The sequence below is a fragment of the Ruditapes philippinarum genome, unplaced genomic scaffold, assembly GCF_026571515.1.
Source record: "Ruditapes philippinarum isolate M1 unplaced genomic scaffold, ASM2657151v2 ctg996_1_1_1_1, whole genome shotgun sequence".
Taxonomy (NCBI): Eukaryota; Metazoa; Mollusca; class Bivalvia; order Venerida; family Veneridae; genus Ruditapes; species Ruditapes philippinarum.
In genome coordinates, this window is record NW_026856085.1 from 1 (window position 1) to 17,855 (window position 17,855).

The 17,855-nt window shown below is 33.4% G+C and overlaps 1 protein-coding gene across 1 annotated transcript; it reads left to right on the top strand.

The window, feature by feature from the left end:
* Positions 1–5,004: 5,004 nt before the first annotated feature.
* On the top strand, positions 5,005–14,023 carry LOC132745344 (REST corepressor 1-like; the record flags this gene model as incomplete). The annotated part of the gene is given in 11 exon segments (XM_060734240.1): positions 5,005–5,076; positions 5,444–5,496; positions 6,099–6,260; positions 6,657–6,781; positions 7,207–7,270; positions 7,676–7,773; positions 8,636–8,840; positions 9,197–9,332; positions 9,791–9,978; positions 10,462–10,580; positions 11,421–14,023. Coding segments are annotated over 11 exon segments (1,313 nt in total), but the record flags the coding sequence as incomplete, so codon positions are not given.
* Between the last annotated feature and the right edge of the window lie 3,832 nt (positions 14,024–17,855).

The following is a 17,855-nucleotide window of genomic DNA, read 5'->3' on the forward strand; positions in this document are numbered from 1 at the left end:
AATAAGGAATCCCAGTATTTAGAAAATATTAATAGTCTTACTTTACACTTGAATTAAGTAATCATTATCATTTTGTCAGTGTTGTTAAAAATCCTTTTTGTATGATCCAAAAAGGGAAGTAATTTATGGCAAATTTATAATGATTCGTCCCATTGACAACTCGAAATTTTGGAACACTACCGAACAATAATTATTTATGGTCTTTTCACGCCATGCCATTTAATTATGTCCACACATTTTTTACATTTTATGTGTAATGGTAACCCTAGTTTAGATCTATTTAGATATTCAGGGATTTTTTTGGCTTATTTTATAGCTGATATTCGGTCATATTCCCAAATGAAAATAGTACCTTTTTCCCAATTCATAGGAAAAAATTCCCAATTTAAAGTTACAAATTAAAAATATTGAAAAACAAACTCTAAAATCTTTGAAAATAAGGATTTCTTCACTGTTATGGTGCTTAAATGTTTGAAGATGCGATCCTAGACAGAGATTCTTTGCATTCAAATTTTTATTTGAATCATTGCAAAATTTAAGTGATGCATTTTTTCCCAATTTTTAACAAGACATTGATGAAATTCCCAATTCCATGGGTTTGGGACATGTTCCCAAAATCCTGGAAAAAAATCCCTGATATTGTTTCAATATATTAACCACAGTCACTGGGGGGGGGGGGGGGAGGAGAAAAGGGGGGGGGGGGAACAGGGTTCACACTGCCATGGAAAGTCTTAAGTTAAATAATTTGGCATCTGTTTCATTCATTTAATTTGCACAAAAATGAAATAAATCCTTTAAAAAATCTTATTTACTGTCCGTGGCCGAGTGGTTAAGGTTGTTGACTTCAAACCACTTGCCCCTCACTGCTGTGGGTTAGAATCCCGACATGGACTTTGGATTCTTTCATGTATGGAGGCTATCCAGCTAGCTTACGGAACTTCGGTGGTTCTACTCGGATGCCCGTTTGTGCCTGATAAATGCACTGAGGGGCACCTGAGGTCTTCCTACACCAGTAAAGCTGGAAGTCGCCAAATGATCTTATTGTGTCGGTGTGACATAAAACCCAAATAAAAAAACAAAAAACAAAATAAAACAACTGTCAAGAGCCTAAAAATAGTTGTAAAGATTGCAGACTCCAAAGTCCAAAAATTTAAATTTGTAAATACACAAATCTCTGTACAATGCCAAGATCTTAGTCATTAGGCATGTAGTCACATTGTGGTCCTCTGGCATGTAGTCACATTGTGGTCCTCAAGAAGTTATAGAAGTCATGCCCTTGGGTCTTGCCTGGGAGTCACTTAATTTATGTAGACTTACATAGTTAGAATTGGGTCTTGTGTGAAATCACAATGCCAATAGGATAAATATTTGACATGAAGCATTTTATAGCAGACATATAAAAATATTTTAAAAATTATGCAGAGCTGGTAAAATTGACAAACCCAAATGTGACCACATTTAATACTAACACATTGAAAATAAAAAATTGTGACCTGTATCTCAGGTGAGCAGTCTAGGGCCATTATGTCCCTCTTGTTTAAAGACCTTTTCTTGTAACCCTATAAATTAGAGCTTTTTAGGACCGGTTCTTATTGCACTGTCGAGTACTTATGATAATTGATTGTGTGTCTATTTTTAGCTCTTGTTGTTGAATATATTGCAACTTCAACAAATAGCAATATCACTGTTTGTTTTACCTTGCTTAAGCATAAGTTAAGGTGAACTTTTGTAGTACAATGATTGTTATCCACAATTTATTTAGTTGATGTATCCTCTTTTACCACATGGTAGATTTGATACTTATTTCACAGCAATGATTCTTAGGCTGCCTTCCTAGACAGTTTTATAAACTTTGCCTCAAAGGGCAAAATTGGCCTTACCCTTGGAGTCCCTAGGTTTAAAAAGACTTAAAGATGTTTTTATTAAAGACTTTTCAGGAGTTTTCATAAAGACATACAGACAAAATTAAACTTGAAATATTGTTAGAATATGATAACAGAAACATTTTAAGCTAAAAAAAAATGGGTGTCACCGATTTTGTTTGAGTTATCCATCCTGATTTAGTCTGTTTTTGCTTAATTCAAGGGCAGATAATTTATGATGATAGGTAAACAATACCTTATTTTTTATGCCCCCGCCATGAAATGCCTGGGGCATATAGGGTAACCCTATTCCGTCATTCTGTCATTCCGTCATCATCAGTTTCCGTTCATTATCTTAAGAAAGGTTGTACACATTCAACTCAAATTTGACAAATGGATATATCATGCGAAAATACAGGTCAAGTTCGAATTCGGTCATGTCCAATGATTTTTGACAGAGTTATGCCCCTTCATGAAATTTTCAGTTTCCGTTCATTATCTCCCCAACGGTATTAGGCCGGTATTCCATTCATACGGGAGCGGGACGTGAACATTGAGCGTGAGCTTGAGACTTAAATGTGACGCGTGAGTTTTCACGCTCACACTATTCCATTCATCCGAATATTGTGAAAACAATTGTTTCGTCCATTTTTGTTGGAAAGAAAATATGTCGATATAAAAGCTTCATTTAATTCAACGTGAGAATCAAATCATTTAAAAAGATCTATACAGTCTACATCCTCATAATTTTTAATTCTGAGGTCAATTCTTTAAAATGTTTATAGAAATCATTTATGTCAATAGATTCGCTACAGTCAGAATTATATTTTTATTTAAACATTTTCCAGAATTCTTTTATTGTCCCTGTACTCCTTTGGGGACTGGTCGTACAGAATAGGGCATTTTCTAATTGCTTCAATAAGTTTTTCTGTTGCATCTGGCATAGACAGAGGACCTTTCGTGGCTACTCGTCCGTGTATGTCCTGCGTGAACGTGAAAAATCACTACATGTAGCGATCGGTTTCACGCTCGCGTTAAACGGTCACATGCCATAAATTTGTGTTTGCGCTCACGACAGGCTCACACAGACAAGGAATACATACAATAGAAAATTGTTCGTTTGATTTTTCACGTTTGCGCTTCACTTTCACGCTACATGTTCCCGTGTAGATTGAATACTGGCTTTACACATTCAACTCAAAGACATATGGATACATCAAAGGAATGCACAGATCAAATTTGAAATTTGGTCATGATTTGATGATTTTTGGCAGAGTTATGCCCCTTTCACTTTGAAAATAACATGAAATTTTCAGTTTCCCTTCATTATCTCCCCGACGGTATTACACATTCAACTCAAATTTTACATATGGATACATCAAAGGAATGCGCAGGTCAAGACTGAATTTGGTCATGGTTTGATGATTTTTGACAGAGTTATGCCCCTTGATGAAATTTTCAGTTTCTGTTCATTATCTCCCCAATGGTATTACACATTCAACTCAAATTTTACATATGGATACATCAAAGGAATGTTCAGATCAAATTTGAATTTGGTCATGGTTCGATGATTTTAGGAAGAGTTATGCCCCTTTCACTTTGAAAAAAATATGAAATTTTCAGTTTCCATTCATTATCTCCTCAACGGTATTACACATTCAACTCAAATTTTACATATGGATACATCAAAGGAATGCGCAGGCCAAGTAAGAATTTGGTTTTGGTTCGATGATTTTTGGCAGAGTTATGCCCCTTTCACTTTGAAAATAATATGAAATTTTCAGTTTCCGTTCATTATCTTCCCAACGGTAATACCCATTCAATTCAAATTTTACATATGGATATGTTGAAGGAATGCGCAGGTCAAGTATGAATTTGGTCATGGTTCAATGATTTTTGGCAGAGTTATGCCCCTTTCACTTTGAAAATAATATGAAATTTTCAGTTTCCGTTCATTATCTCCCCAACGGTATTACACATTCAACGCAAAGTTGACATATGGATACGTTAAAGCAATACGCATGTCAATTTTGAATTTGGTCATGGTTCTATGATTTTTGGCAGAGTTATTACCCTTTCACTTTGAAAAAAAGGAAATTTTCAGTTTCCGTTCATTATCTCCCCAACGGTTGTACACATTCAACTCAAATTTGACAATAGATACATCTCAATAGGAATAAGCAGTTCAAGTTTGAATTTGGTTGTGGTTTAATTATTTTGGACAATGTTATCTCTCTTGAATGTTGGAAAAATTTTGAATCATACTTTTGTGGAAATGTATGGAGCCATTATTTTGCAATATGCAATTTACAAAAGGTTAACACTGAATAGTTTCAGTGCCTTGAACTTTCTTTAAAACTGGTTTGTTTACATTGAATAGTTTTAAGGGCTTTGGACTTAAAAATGAAAAAAATAGTTTGTGCAAACAAATTTGGAAATAAATATTGAAACTTCTGAAATTTTGGCTGCATGCGGGGGCATCCGTGGTGTGACGACACATTTCTAGTTTCTTATTTTCATTTAGCCTTTATTGGTTTTGAGTCATTGTGCAAAATTTCAATAACGAATGAAGCACGTTTTTTTTTTCCTACTCATTATTTCTTAAAAAATGGCATATTTTTTTTATTTAGAAATTTTAAGTAGCTTTTTTTTTTTAAAAAGAAATAATTTATGGAATTTTGTATTATTTAATGTGATAAAAAAAACCACCAACAACAAAATAAAATATCTAGAAGTTAAAACAAGATTTTGTAGACAAAGGTATGTTATCTGCCCTTGAATTGACCTCAAATAAGTTAGTTATTCAGATTCAGGGGCAGATTACTCAAAAGTGAGATCGGTGACACCCAACTCTGGTTTAAACTTACACTGGATAGGACAAGAAGCACGACACTGTCAAGTTTTATGGATGTGTTAATATATCTTAATTGATCGGACACCTTAAGTTAATGAATATATTAATTTGTTGGAATAAATTTTTCAGATATATTACAATATTGAAATACTTAGTTGATTAAACAGTTGTTTGTTGTTGGGGAAAAAAGGTTATGGAGTGTGTAAAAAATGATATTGTTGTTGCTTAAGCTTTTTTTTAAGCACCAACAGGCATATTTATTTCATATGTTAACTTTTTCTTTTGTAGATGCAAAACCAGAGAATAAAGCAGATGCTATACTAGTTTGGGCTCCATGTCCAGATTTAAGAGATGCTAAAAGTATGTTAATATTATATAGGCCATCTAAAAATTAAAATCCAGAAATAAGTTCTTTCCCACTGAAATAATATGGTAATTATCTTGTGCTTTAAATTTAACTACTCATTTGCTTACTAGTATTTCATAAACTTAAATAACAATTTAAATTTAAAATCATTGATACTATAGTAACTTCTGTGTTTGAAGAATTTACTTGGCTCTTTACTTAATTACAAACTGCACCATTGATAGGCACACCATTATCTCTCCAATTTTAAATGTTAGTTTTTAATTGGTAAAACCATGTATATGATTAATAATCACTTGATTGCTCCAAGATGTTAAAACAATAAAAGAATATTAGAATGGATAATTATTTTCTTTGCAGTTGATGAGTATTTACAGATTGCTAAGGAGAAACATGGTTACAACATGGAACAGGTATTTTTTTCTGATAGTGATAGTACTGGACCATGCATGACGATTTTATTGTCATTTTATTTTCAAAAACATCTTTAGAAGACTTTATTGCAAAATAATAATGAAACATTTACAGATTATTTCAGGTACAAGATGTATATAAATAGCATTTCATAGTCTCTGCAATCAATGCTTTATTACATCTGAGGCATTTTTTATTCATGTGTTTTTCGGTGATGATTATACACATAATATATAGTGCCTTAAAACTGTAACACAAACATTACTACTTTTTATAATGAAAAAATAATGTTAATGAGATGAAGACAAGTGCTTAACCCTAACACAGCTGACTTATGAAATTGCTTTGTTTGTCTATAGTTGTAGTTATTATGATTTTGGTCTTAACATAATTTTAAAGATGAAAGGAATAAACCATGTTTGATGACTATTACTTGCTTTGATTGATGAAATAGAAAATGCATTGCCATACAATACTGTACTGATGACTGCCAATACCTACAAGTCGACTATAGCCAAACAATTACAGTTGACCATTCAAAGTGTACCATTACATCTTTTATCACCACTAGGATTTTAAAATTTGAGATGTTATTTTATAGGCTCTTGGTATGTTATTTTGGCATAAACACAATGTAGAAAAAGCTTTAGCAGACCTACCCAACTTTACACCATTTCCTGATGAATGGACTGTAGAAGATAAAGTCCTGTTTGAACAAGCATTCAGTTTTCATGGCAAAAGTTTTCACAGAATCAGACAAATGGTGAGTTGATTAATGTAACCATATAATTATTTTACATTTTACGCCTAAATTTGTGCAGTGAAGTTGTCCACCTCTTGAATTTTATAGAAATGTTTAAAGGAATTGTTGGGAAGTTCAAACTCTTTAATCACTAAATCGCTAATACATGTTAATTGAAACAGTGGACATTCTTCATAGACACAACTGACAAAGATTCATAATTGTAGTATAAATAATCATTGAAACATTCACCTTGGTAGACATTATTTAAAAATAAAAGTTATGCAAAACCCTTGTTTCTTCTATAAAGTCCAAAGAATAGTAAAGTGCGTTATATGTATCTAACAATTCTTGTTTTATTGTTTATAAATTGATTTTATTTCTTTATTTATACATCGTAACAATTATAAATTTCAGTTACCAGATAAATCTATTGCATCTCTGGTGAAGTATTACTATTCCTGGAAGAAAACAAGATCTAGAACTAGTTTGATGGACAGACAGGCAAAGAAATTTACAATGAAAGGAGATGGCGACAAGTTGTGAGTATTTTTGATAGCCAATGATTTCTTACCTCAAATTTTGACAACACATACTAGAAGTATTGTATAAAAATCTGTACATATAATTAATTAAACAGTTTTAATGTCAGGTATTTTCAGCCTGATACTTCATAAGATATACAAATTTTGCTGTTGGTTCTAATTCTGTTAGAGGAGTTGAGTTCTCTCATATTACAGCAAATTTTGTTATCAGAATTGAGTACTGTCATATGATATTGAGGCATTGTCTGTTAGGGAAATTCAGTTCTCACATATAAAATAGTCACCTTGCACAGGCCTTGTATATGTTTGTGTGTCGGGTTTCAGTGTTATAGATCCACTTGTATTACCATAACTTGTACTTTGTTAGTGAAAATTGAAGACTGAAAATGTAAATCTCATATCTTGTGAAATTATAATTGTAGAGATGATGATTCTGAGAATGGCAGCAAGAATAATTCAGATACTGAAGAAAATAAAGATGAAGCTGTAAGTTCTCTCCTATTTTTAGAAGGATTTTTGTTTTGTAAACGTTGGGATAACAAAGGGCACTAGTTTGAAAGACTAATACAGCGAGGATCATCTGCATGTCTGCTTACACTTATAAAACTTGAAATTATAATGAAATTTATTGTGTTTTCTTTTTTGATTTCAAACTATATATAGAGTATATTAGAAAGACTTCTTGAGATCAGAGTTAAAAGGAATATAATAGTTAAAATATCACTTGACTTTACCATCTATAGACATTGGATATGGAGATAGTTATGGTGTTAGTTGAGGCTATTCTTGTATAAGAATTAGGGTTATTATTATAATTCATGTTGCATAAGTTTTTAAGTTATTTAGGTTATAAGCTATACATACTAAAGTTATGTATTTTTGTAATTACAGAAGGATGACAACAGTTGTGCTAACTGTGGTGTAATGTCATCACAACTTAACCCTACACCAAAAGGATCAATGTGCACATCATGTTACCAGTATTGGAGGTTAGTATTTGTTCCTGTTCAGCACTTTGTTTTATAAATGCAGAGCATCACCAATTTATATTTTGCCCGTGCTTGACAGGCATACATATATGACTTTTAGTATATGGTAGCTTCCAACAGTGGGAATTTGAAAATGGGCAATAGGCTCAGGATGTTGACTTGGGCCTGAGGTTATTAACAAAATTTCTCAGCTCAAACTCGGATCTCGGAAGCCGGCACAGAATTTACACTGACCAATGGAAATCCTGAGATTTGACATAAAGCTCAGAAAAACTTTTATAACCTCAGGACCTGATTTCCACCAATTATACGAAGATAAGAATCCATGTCTTAAAAAATCCCTGACTCATACTGTTGAACTGCACCTTAGGAATATTTACTTTATACATTGTAAGTCATGCTGATTTTAAAGGTATTGATGTAATTTGTGTAAGTGCCTTAACAATAAGCTAATGAAAAATTCAGTATGAAATTAACTGACATTTTGGATGGAATGTTGACCACAGTTTGTAAATACCTTCTTCTAGTCTCAAATGATAATTATTGGCAAGAGGTTTTAGCCTTAAGTATCATGTCATGTTGTCACTTAAATTGTTAATTTTTCTTGGTCATAATGTGTGCAAATAATTTCACAATGTACTGTTTGAAAATTATAAGGACTCAATAGTTTCTTGTATTTTGTGAAATTATGAAAGAAAACATAATGTTTTGGATTTTTGTACATTTCAATCATTAATCCTTTGCTCAATTTTATAATGCAATTTGATGTTGAACTCCCTAAAACAGTTAATATACTGTCCAAAAATCAAAGCAGGGTTAATTCAGCAGTTGTAGGATTTAATTGTATTTGTATATATAACAGAAGAACAGGTGTAATGAGAAGTGTTGGAGCAAAGAGACATGAACATGGTCAACATCGACACAACCCAATGAGACATAAGCGTAAACCTCCGAGGGGAATGTATCTCAGTAATGATGATCTCAAGTCTATGGTATCTGGACCACCTGGTCAAGCTGAGGCGATACTTAAATCACTTGATACTGAACTAGTTTCTGCTAAAAGACAGGTTTGTTATGTTGCTACTTTATGGGCTGTCAATATTTTATACTCTGTAACAATTTAAACATTGCTGAACTGTCTTATCATAAATGAATATATCAGCCTTGAGAATTTATCTGCCTAACAGCTGTAAAAATATTGTGTTGTATAAGGGCAAAAAGGGGTATGGCCTGAATGTAAATAAGTGTTGTAGACTTATAAAAAATAGAAGTGAACATTTATTGGAAGTAGTCAATTTTTTGTGTTTATTATATTACTTGTAATTAAACAAACAAAGAACTAAGTGTGTACATTATTAAGTGGGTAAAGAGTATTATTTTATAGCAGAGAAGTTTAAATGTTTATGATCTTGTTGTGTTATAGGTACAGAACAACAAACAAATGATGGGCTTATTAAAACATAAACTAACTGGTGGATCAGAGATGTTTAAATTTAGTGATACTGGTAACAAAATTAACTCTAAATGGACGAATGAGGAGCTGCTACTGGCTGTACAAGGTAAAGGTTATTACTTCATTATGTATAGACTGGATCTTCTCTGTATTCAGTGTATTTAACCAGTCAATGATGTACAGCAAAATGTATAATCATTTTTTGTCTTAAAAAAAATAAAACTACAAGAAAACCAACTATGATATATGCTAATTAATTGGATTTAATGCTTCTTTACAGTAAGTGGGCAGTGGCTTATTAGTAATTTGTAATGGTCATTTCGGGGAAGGGCTTAATCTAATGTTGCTAGAACTTGTTGCCCTACCCATTTGCTTTTTGTTATATACCCTCATTTGTATAATATTTGACATGTATTTGATGCAATAAAATAGGTTTAAGTAATTTATTAAAATTACTCTACCATGGTTATAATATGTAAGATTAAAAAAATTGCTATATTTTAACTGCTGGATATGTTTCAAGAGTTATTATAGATTACATTGAGTTTTGTTATTATTACAAAGGTGTGAGAAAGTATGGGAAAGATTTCAGTGCAATTGCCGAAGTAATTGGTACAAAAACAGAGGCCCATGTACGAAGTTTCTTTGTTAATTTTCGACGTAGATACAACCTTGATGAAGTACTGGCCGAGTATGAAGCTGAACACGGACTTGAGTCATCAAAGGCTAAAATAGACAATGATGTTGAAGTGGTAAGATTTTAACATTCTCGAGTTAATTTTCATAATTTGTGTTTTGAATTCATAATGTCCTTCACACATTGAAAGGTTAACATCTTGTAAGTCTTTTGGCAAATAGTTAAAACTAGTGCTATGAAGTTTTGAATCCAAAGTAATCTGTTGAAGAAATATCACTATTTGTTGATTGTATTAAATTGCATTTATCAGTTCCGCAAGCAAGACAAAACCAACATAAGCGCTTTGCGATCCAGCAGTGATCCAGACCGCTGCTCCTCACGCCGCAGTCTCGACAAGAGATCACATGCTAAGTTCGTCTATTTACAATTCCCTGTAGCATAGCAAATGTAGCTAGAATGAACTGATTAGCATCAAACGAGCAAATGGATTCGCGTAATCCATACTTGCCGGAATGCGCAGGCTGGTCTGGATCCATGCTGGTCGCAAACCCATTATGTTGGTTTTGTCGAGACGCGGCTCATTTATTATTTGTTTCAGATGGAGATAGATCCTAAGGATATAGAACCAGTAAAGACAGCTTCTCCGATTCCAGCAAGTGCCCCACCCCCTCTCCTCAAACAAGCACAGTCGGAATCTCCACAAAAATCACAACAAAGGTAAGCCTGATGTAATTAGATCTTTCCTGTCACTGTTCATTTCTGAACTTTTAGCTACAAATATGAGATTGTAATAACATTTCGATACCAGGCTGAAAAAAACCTAAAGAGTGGATTAATGCTAACCTTTGATCATGCTTTTAACACCCGCTGCACTCTTGAGTGTCCTAGTAACAATTGTTTATTGTACTTGACTGTCAAATTAAATAAGCCTTATAGCGGTTACAGCATGTATCAATATACATATATATATATACCTGGGTAAGTGTTATAACAGGGCGTGTTATAACATGATGGCAAAGTATATTGTTAATGATATTTTACAGCTTACTTTCAATATTTAAAAGAATTCCTGTTTATAAATGATTTCCATATAGAAATTTTATAAAAGAATTCCTGTTTAAAAATGATTTCCATAGAGAAATTTTATAAAAGAGTTCCTGTTTATAAATGATTTCCATAGAGGAATTTTTTCAAAGAATTCCTGTTTAAAAATGATTTCCATACAGAAATTTTATAAAAGAATTCCTGTTTAAAAATGATTTCCTTAGAGAAATTTTATAAAAGAATTCCTGTTTAAAAATGATTTCCATAGAGAAATTTTATTAAAGAATTCCTGTTTATAAATGATTTCCATAGAGAAATTTTATAAAAGAATTCCTTTTTAAAAATGATTTCCATAGAGAAATTTTATAAAAGAATTCCTGTTTATAAATGATTTCCATATAAAATTTTTATTTATATTTTTTTTTTATAGATTCGTATTACAAATGATTATATCATATTACAATGATTGTATTTCTTCAAAAGTATGTGTATTTGAATTTTGTTATGTTTCAGACTTTTACCTCAACAGAACCAGCGAACAATTTTACAGCAGCCTCCACCTTTGATCAAACCCAATACAAACAAGACAACACCAGCTACTTGATGAACCAATAAATGTCGCACCAAACTGTTACCATGCCAACCCATATCTCACACCATGACATTTTGCTGCTGATGATAGGTGTATAAAATATTTTGTTGTTGTGTTATTTGTTCGATTGCTTTCTATGTAAAATGAGCCGCGTCATGACAAAAAAAACATCCTCGCAGTCTGATCAGGATCCATGCTTTTCGCTTACAAACCCTATAGCAAGTAGAGAAACTGATAGAGAACAGCATGGATCCTGATCAGACTGCGCGGATGCGCAGGCTGGTCTGGATCCATGCTGGTCCCAAACGCGTTATGTTGGTTTTGTCATGACGTGGTTTAAATAGCAGAGCTGGGATTAGGTTCTTTTTATTTTAGGGAAAGGTACTGTATGTGCACTGTTACAGGCTACATTCAGCATCAAAATTGGGAGATTTCATGTAGCAATCCAGACAAAAAGTCTTAAAACTGTTTATGACATTTTCCTTAAATAGTGTGTTAATTGTTCACTGTATTGGATATTGAATGAGTCAATTTATATGGAAGTTTTTGTGTAAGGTAAAGTTTATCTTAAATTGAGAAAAATTAAAAAAGAGAATCTATTTATTATATTGCTTGTTGAAAGTTATATTGAATTTTTTCTTCACTGTGTATTTTCAACCATAGATAAATGGTTTTTTATGTTTTTGCAGATGTAATATTACCATCTAATAGGTTAACCTATGTATATTTTATTTCATACATTATTCATGTTTTGTGTTTAATAGCTCGACTATACAGAGAATGGGGAGAGCTATTGTACACTCTGTCATTGTCACACTTTGGTTAAGTTTTTACTTGCCAGTTAATATATCCAAAACTTCTAAAGGCAACGGGTTTAATCTTCACACCCTTATTTTAGAGCATAATAGGAGGTCACTGTCAAAGGCCCATATAACTGTAACATTGATTTTGACATAATAAATATTTGTATTTGAACTTAGAAAATTTTACATTATTTAGGTTCTTGTTTTACTATCAAGCACTGAGAAAAGTCGAGCATGCTGTCCTACATGTCTTACTTTATAACAAACTGCATTACAAGAATAAAGTGCTTCTTTTACTGTGCCATTTAGTGATGAAATATTATCTGATCATTTGTTTTTATAGAATAACAAGTATTCCAAAGTTTTAATTTCAATTGTAGATATGTCTGTTCATATTCAGTTTTATTGAATTTGTATAAATATAATGTAACATTCCAAATAGAGAGGGATATATATTTATTAATATTGTGCTAGTGGTAATATACAGGCTCTAAATGCCTTTGTAACCCTTATTGAAAATGCAGTTTGTGTTAACTCTTAACATGTGTGTGTACATGTCTTAACATGTGTGAGTAGATGTAAGTAAAATGCATCAAAACCTAAAGACAAAAGTACACACACACAAAACCCCGGTCAAATCCCTATTCATTTACCAGGTCATTATATTTAGCAAAATCTTCTGGGGGGGAAATACCCCACAAGTATGCATATATATTACAATTACCCATTGTTAAAAAATGATATTAATAATATCTGTCATATGTTTGCGGTTCGGATCGGAATATCCGTCCCGAGGTGACCCGCCCATGGGAGGGTGACCGAGGGACGGATATTCTGATTCGAACTGCAAACATATGTCAGATATTTTTTCTTGCATATTCTACCATATTCCATTATATTTTAAATTCTTTATCTTTATTTTCAATGTCATTACAACCGTAACTACATTCATTCAACAGCGTATGAATTACAAAATCATTCATAACGGTAAAATGACATCATCTTTATCGTGCCATTGCACAGCACGCGACTCATCTGGAACCCCCCATGCCAGATGAAATTTATGGCATGGGTAAAACTAACGGAAACGCCAGTCTGATATGCAAGAAATGGTTAACCTACACAGTGTATATAACAGTACCGGCCTGGCATGTGGCTTGTCTCTTCTTTTAATGGAATTAGCTGCACATATGTTCACAGTAGATGGGATGATGTGGTACATGTGTAAATGTATAAGCTGAAAATTCATTGTCCTTCATTATGGAAAAATAATTTGGTCAGTCATAGGTCAGTTCTATTTATAGTTCTCGTCGTTTCTCCTCCGTTTTAAACTTTTAATGATACACTAATAGTATGGGAGCATCATTTGTCTCCGATTATATTATTGTTAAACACATTCTGAATGAAATAAATTTCATTTTGTAATATTGAATGTACATGTATATTGTTACAAGAATTAAATCAAGGAGGAATTTGTATATTTTATTTTTGAAACAAAGATTTTTTTTAATGTTCAATGCCTGTTTTCATTATCTCGGTTTCATTTCTATGGCATTAGCTTATTGTTTGTTGATTGTATGTGTAATATTTTGGTATGATTATTTATATCAATAGAGATGTCTCAATTGTAACTATGTTTTGTAGTCTTGTATAGTATAGTTCCGAGTAAAGAACTGTCATTTCATGTATATATATGTACAATAAATGTGCAATTGGTCTAACATTTGTTTTACTTTAAACCTTGAATGATATAAAACAAAAACATATGAAGTGGACTGTTGCAAAGATTATATAAATCATTCTACTGGGGCACCCTATGGGGTCGCTTGGTTTACATAGAATTAAATGGTAAATATTTCTTGAAAATATTTTTCAAACCTGCAATGCTTAAGAGCATGGATATTTATGTAGCATCACATAGTATTATGCAAGTAATATAAATGATGTCCTCGGGGGCCTGGGCTCAAAAATGGTCTAGTCCCAGGATCATAAAGTCAGTAGAGACTTGCATAGGAAAACACAAGTCTTATTGTGTATAAAACAAAAATTCAAATAAGTTGGATATTTGGCTTGTATTGCGTAATGGAAAAAATCTATTGATTATGTACCTTGATTTATTACAAGTTTACTGTATGTGTCACATTAGTTTCAATAGACTTCTATACTTGAAGTAAATAGGTCTTGACCAATTACTGCCAATCTTCTACGCAGTGATCTCCCCTTACAGGATTACTGACCGTAGCGTAACCGGTGCATGGAGTTTGAAGTACTGCATGAGCATTTTGTTAAAATGGCTGTTTTCATTGAAAACACTCCTGATACAAGTTCAAATTGCTATTAAACTATAAAAAATGCTTCAAAATTGATGAAACTTGGCACATATTCATACTCGACCAAAGTCTTTGTACAGCATGCTCAATCTTAAATTTCCTGTTACCATGGCAACAAGGGGACATCTCAAAATTGCCAAAAATCACTATATCACTATTTTGCGTTGATTTTTTTCCATCAAAACTGATTTCTAAGAGGTGCAAATTCTCATTAGATTGAGACAGAGTGAAAGGCTTTTCAGTGTTGTTTACATGTTACATAAAGAACAATGTGAGGCGATTTTTAGCCCCTCCAGTCCAAAATTTTCTTGGGGATGAGGGGGGGGGGGGGTTGCTGCTACCCCTTCCTCTGAGAAGGTCACTTAAATAAAGGCTTTACTCTGTCATATAGCTTGTACAAAATGAAATTGCTAAATCACATAAATACAATCTAATAACAGAAATAAATACAAATGAACAGTCTAGGCCATTGATAAATTGAAGATCTTTTAATAGATATCTTAATTTTTGAAAAATTGATTAATTGCATTTTGGTTTATATCTTGATATAAATAAATATATTCCTTAACCTTTTACCCCATGAGCATATTGTGAAAAATGGCCATTTTCATTGAAAAGCCTACTGTTACAAGTTCCAACTGCTATAAAACTATGAAAAATGCTTCAATACTGATGAAACTTGGCACATAGTTGACTGAACCATAACTTGCTCAATCTTAAATTTCCTGTTACCGTGGCAACGGGGAATGTCTCAAAATTGCTAAAAATCACCATTATGCATTGTTTCTTTCCATCAAAACTGATTTCAAAGTGCTGCATCTTCTCATTGCATTGAGATGAGTAAAAGGCTTTTCAGCATTGGTTTCACGTCACCTTAAGATCGACCTGAGGCCATTTTTAGACTGTGACATGTCCAAAATGTTCTTGGCGATGAGGGGGACTACTGCCCCCCTTTAAACCCCCTCAAACAAAAGGGGGCACATCCACCTTCTGGCAACCCCCTGATGTATCATTTTGACGGGGCGGGGGGATGGGGGGGGGGGGTAGGGGGGGGCGGCTGCAGCGAAAAAAAAGTCACTTTTTAACAATATTTCTCAAACGAAAAAAAACAGTGTTTGGGGCCTAAATAGGGCATTTTTTTTCATTGAGGCTACAAAAGGGGAGGGGGGGGGGGGCAAAAAACCGTCAAAACACGCTTATATAAGAGAAAAGGTTAATGTTCTTAATTCAGTTAAATCCTAACTGTGCTAAATTTTATGGAAGAAAGCCTTGTATTATTAACCAGGTTTTCCGAAGGAAAAAACTGGTTATTAGATTGAGGTATGTCGGCGGGCGGATGGGCGGACGGGCGGGCGGCGGGCGTAAACAATTTCTTCTGTGCGCAACTCCTCCTACATTTCTCAACGGATTTTGACCAAACTTTCACAGAAGCTTTGTCATCAAGTGCCCTGGGGCATATTGTCGGGGTTTTGCCATTTGATAATATTTGACCTAATTATGGCCCTTTGTTGTTTTTTCTTATATAGAATATATAGTGAACAATTTCTTCTGTGCGCAACTCCTCATACATTTATCAACAGATTTTGACTAAACTTTTACAGAAGCTTTGTCATCAAGTGCCCTGGCACATATTGTCGGGGTTTTGCGATTGGATAATATTTGACCTAATTATGGCCCTTTGTTTTTAACCAGGTTTTCCGAAGGAAAAAACTGGTTATTAGATTGAGGTATGTCGGCGGGCGGGCGGACGGGCGGGCGGGCGGGCGGGCTTTCGGGCGGGCGTAAACAATTTCTTCTGTGCGCAACTCCTCCTACATTTCTCAACGGATTTTGACCAAACTTTCACAGAAGCTTTGTCATCAAGTGCCCTGGCGCATATTGTCGGGGTTTTGCGATTAGATAATATTTGACCTAATTATGGCCCTTTGTTTTTTTTTCCTTATATAAAATATATAGTGAACAATTTCTTCTGTGCGCAACTCCTCCTACATTTCTCAACGGATTTTGACCAAACTTTCTCAGAAGCTTTGTCATCAAGTGCCCTGACACATATTGCCAGGGTTTTGCGATTGGTATATATTTGACCTAATTATGGCCCTTTGTTTTTTTTCCTTATATAGAATATATAGTGAACAATTTCTTCTGTGCGCAACTCCTCCTACATTTCTCAACGGATTTTGACCAAACTTTCACAGAAGCTTTGTCATCAAGTGCCCTGGCGCATATTGCCAGGGTTTTGCGATTAGATAATATTTGACCTAATATGGCCCTTTGTTTTTTTTCCTTATATAAAATATATAGTGAACAATTTCTTCTGTGCGCAACTCCTCCTACATTTCTCAACGGATTTTGACCAAACTTTCTTAGAAGCTTTGTCATCAAGTGCCCTGACACATATTGCCAGGGTTTTGCGATTGGTATATATTTGACCTAATTATGGCCCTTTGTTTTTTTTCCTTATATAGAATATATAGTGAACAATTTCTTCTGTGCGCAACTCCTCATACATTTCTCAACGAATTTTGACCAAACTTTCTTAGAAGCTTTGTTATCAAGTGCCTGGCACATATTGTCGGGGTTTTGTGATTGGATAATATTTGACCTAATTATGGCCCTTTGTATATTTTTTCCTTATACAGAATATATAGAGAACAATTTCTTCTGTGCTCAACTCCTCCTACATTTCTCAACGGATTTTGACCAAACTTTCTTAGAAGCTTTGTTTTCAAGTACCTGGCACATATTGTCGGGGTTTTGTGATTGGATAATATTTGACCGAATTATGGCCCTTTGTATATTTTTTCCTTATACAGAATATATAGTGAACAATTTCTACAGTGCTCAACTTCTCCTACATTTCTCAATGGATTTTGACCAAACTTTCACAGAAGCTTTGTCATCAAGTGCCCTGGCACTCACTAAATTCCCATGTTTCTTCCAAGACATCATTCAAGTATTTTTTTTAAATTGTGAACATACTTTTCTTGATATCGCACAAAACACCACACGCCAATATTGTTGACAAAAGAAAATGACAAGAGACGCAAAAATGCAAAAATTAAGCAAAAATAAAGTACTGTTTACCTTTCTAAAACATTTGGGAAAAAAAGGCGAATAGACAACATAAAATTTCTCAATCATTTTTGTTTGAGGAATATTAAAAAAGCCATAATTCCTCCTAAAAGTTCAATTAAAAACAAATGCCCCTTCATGACAAATCTTC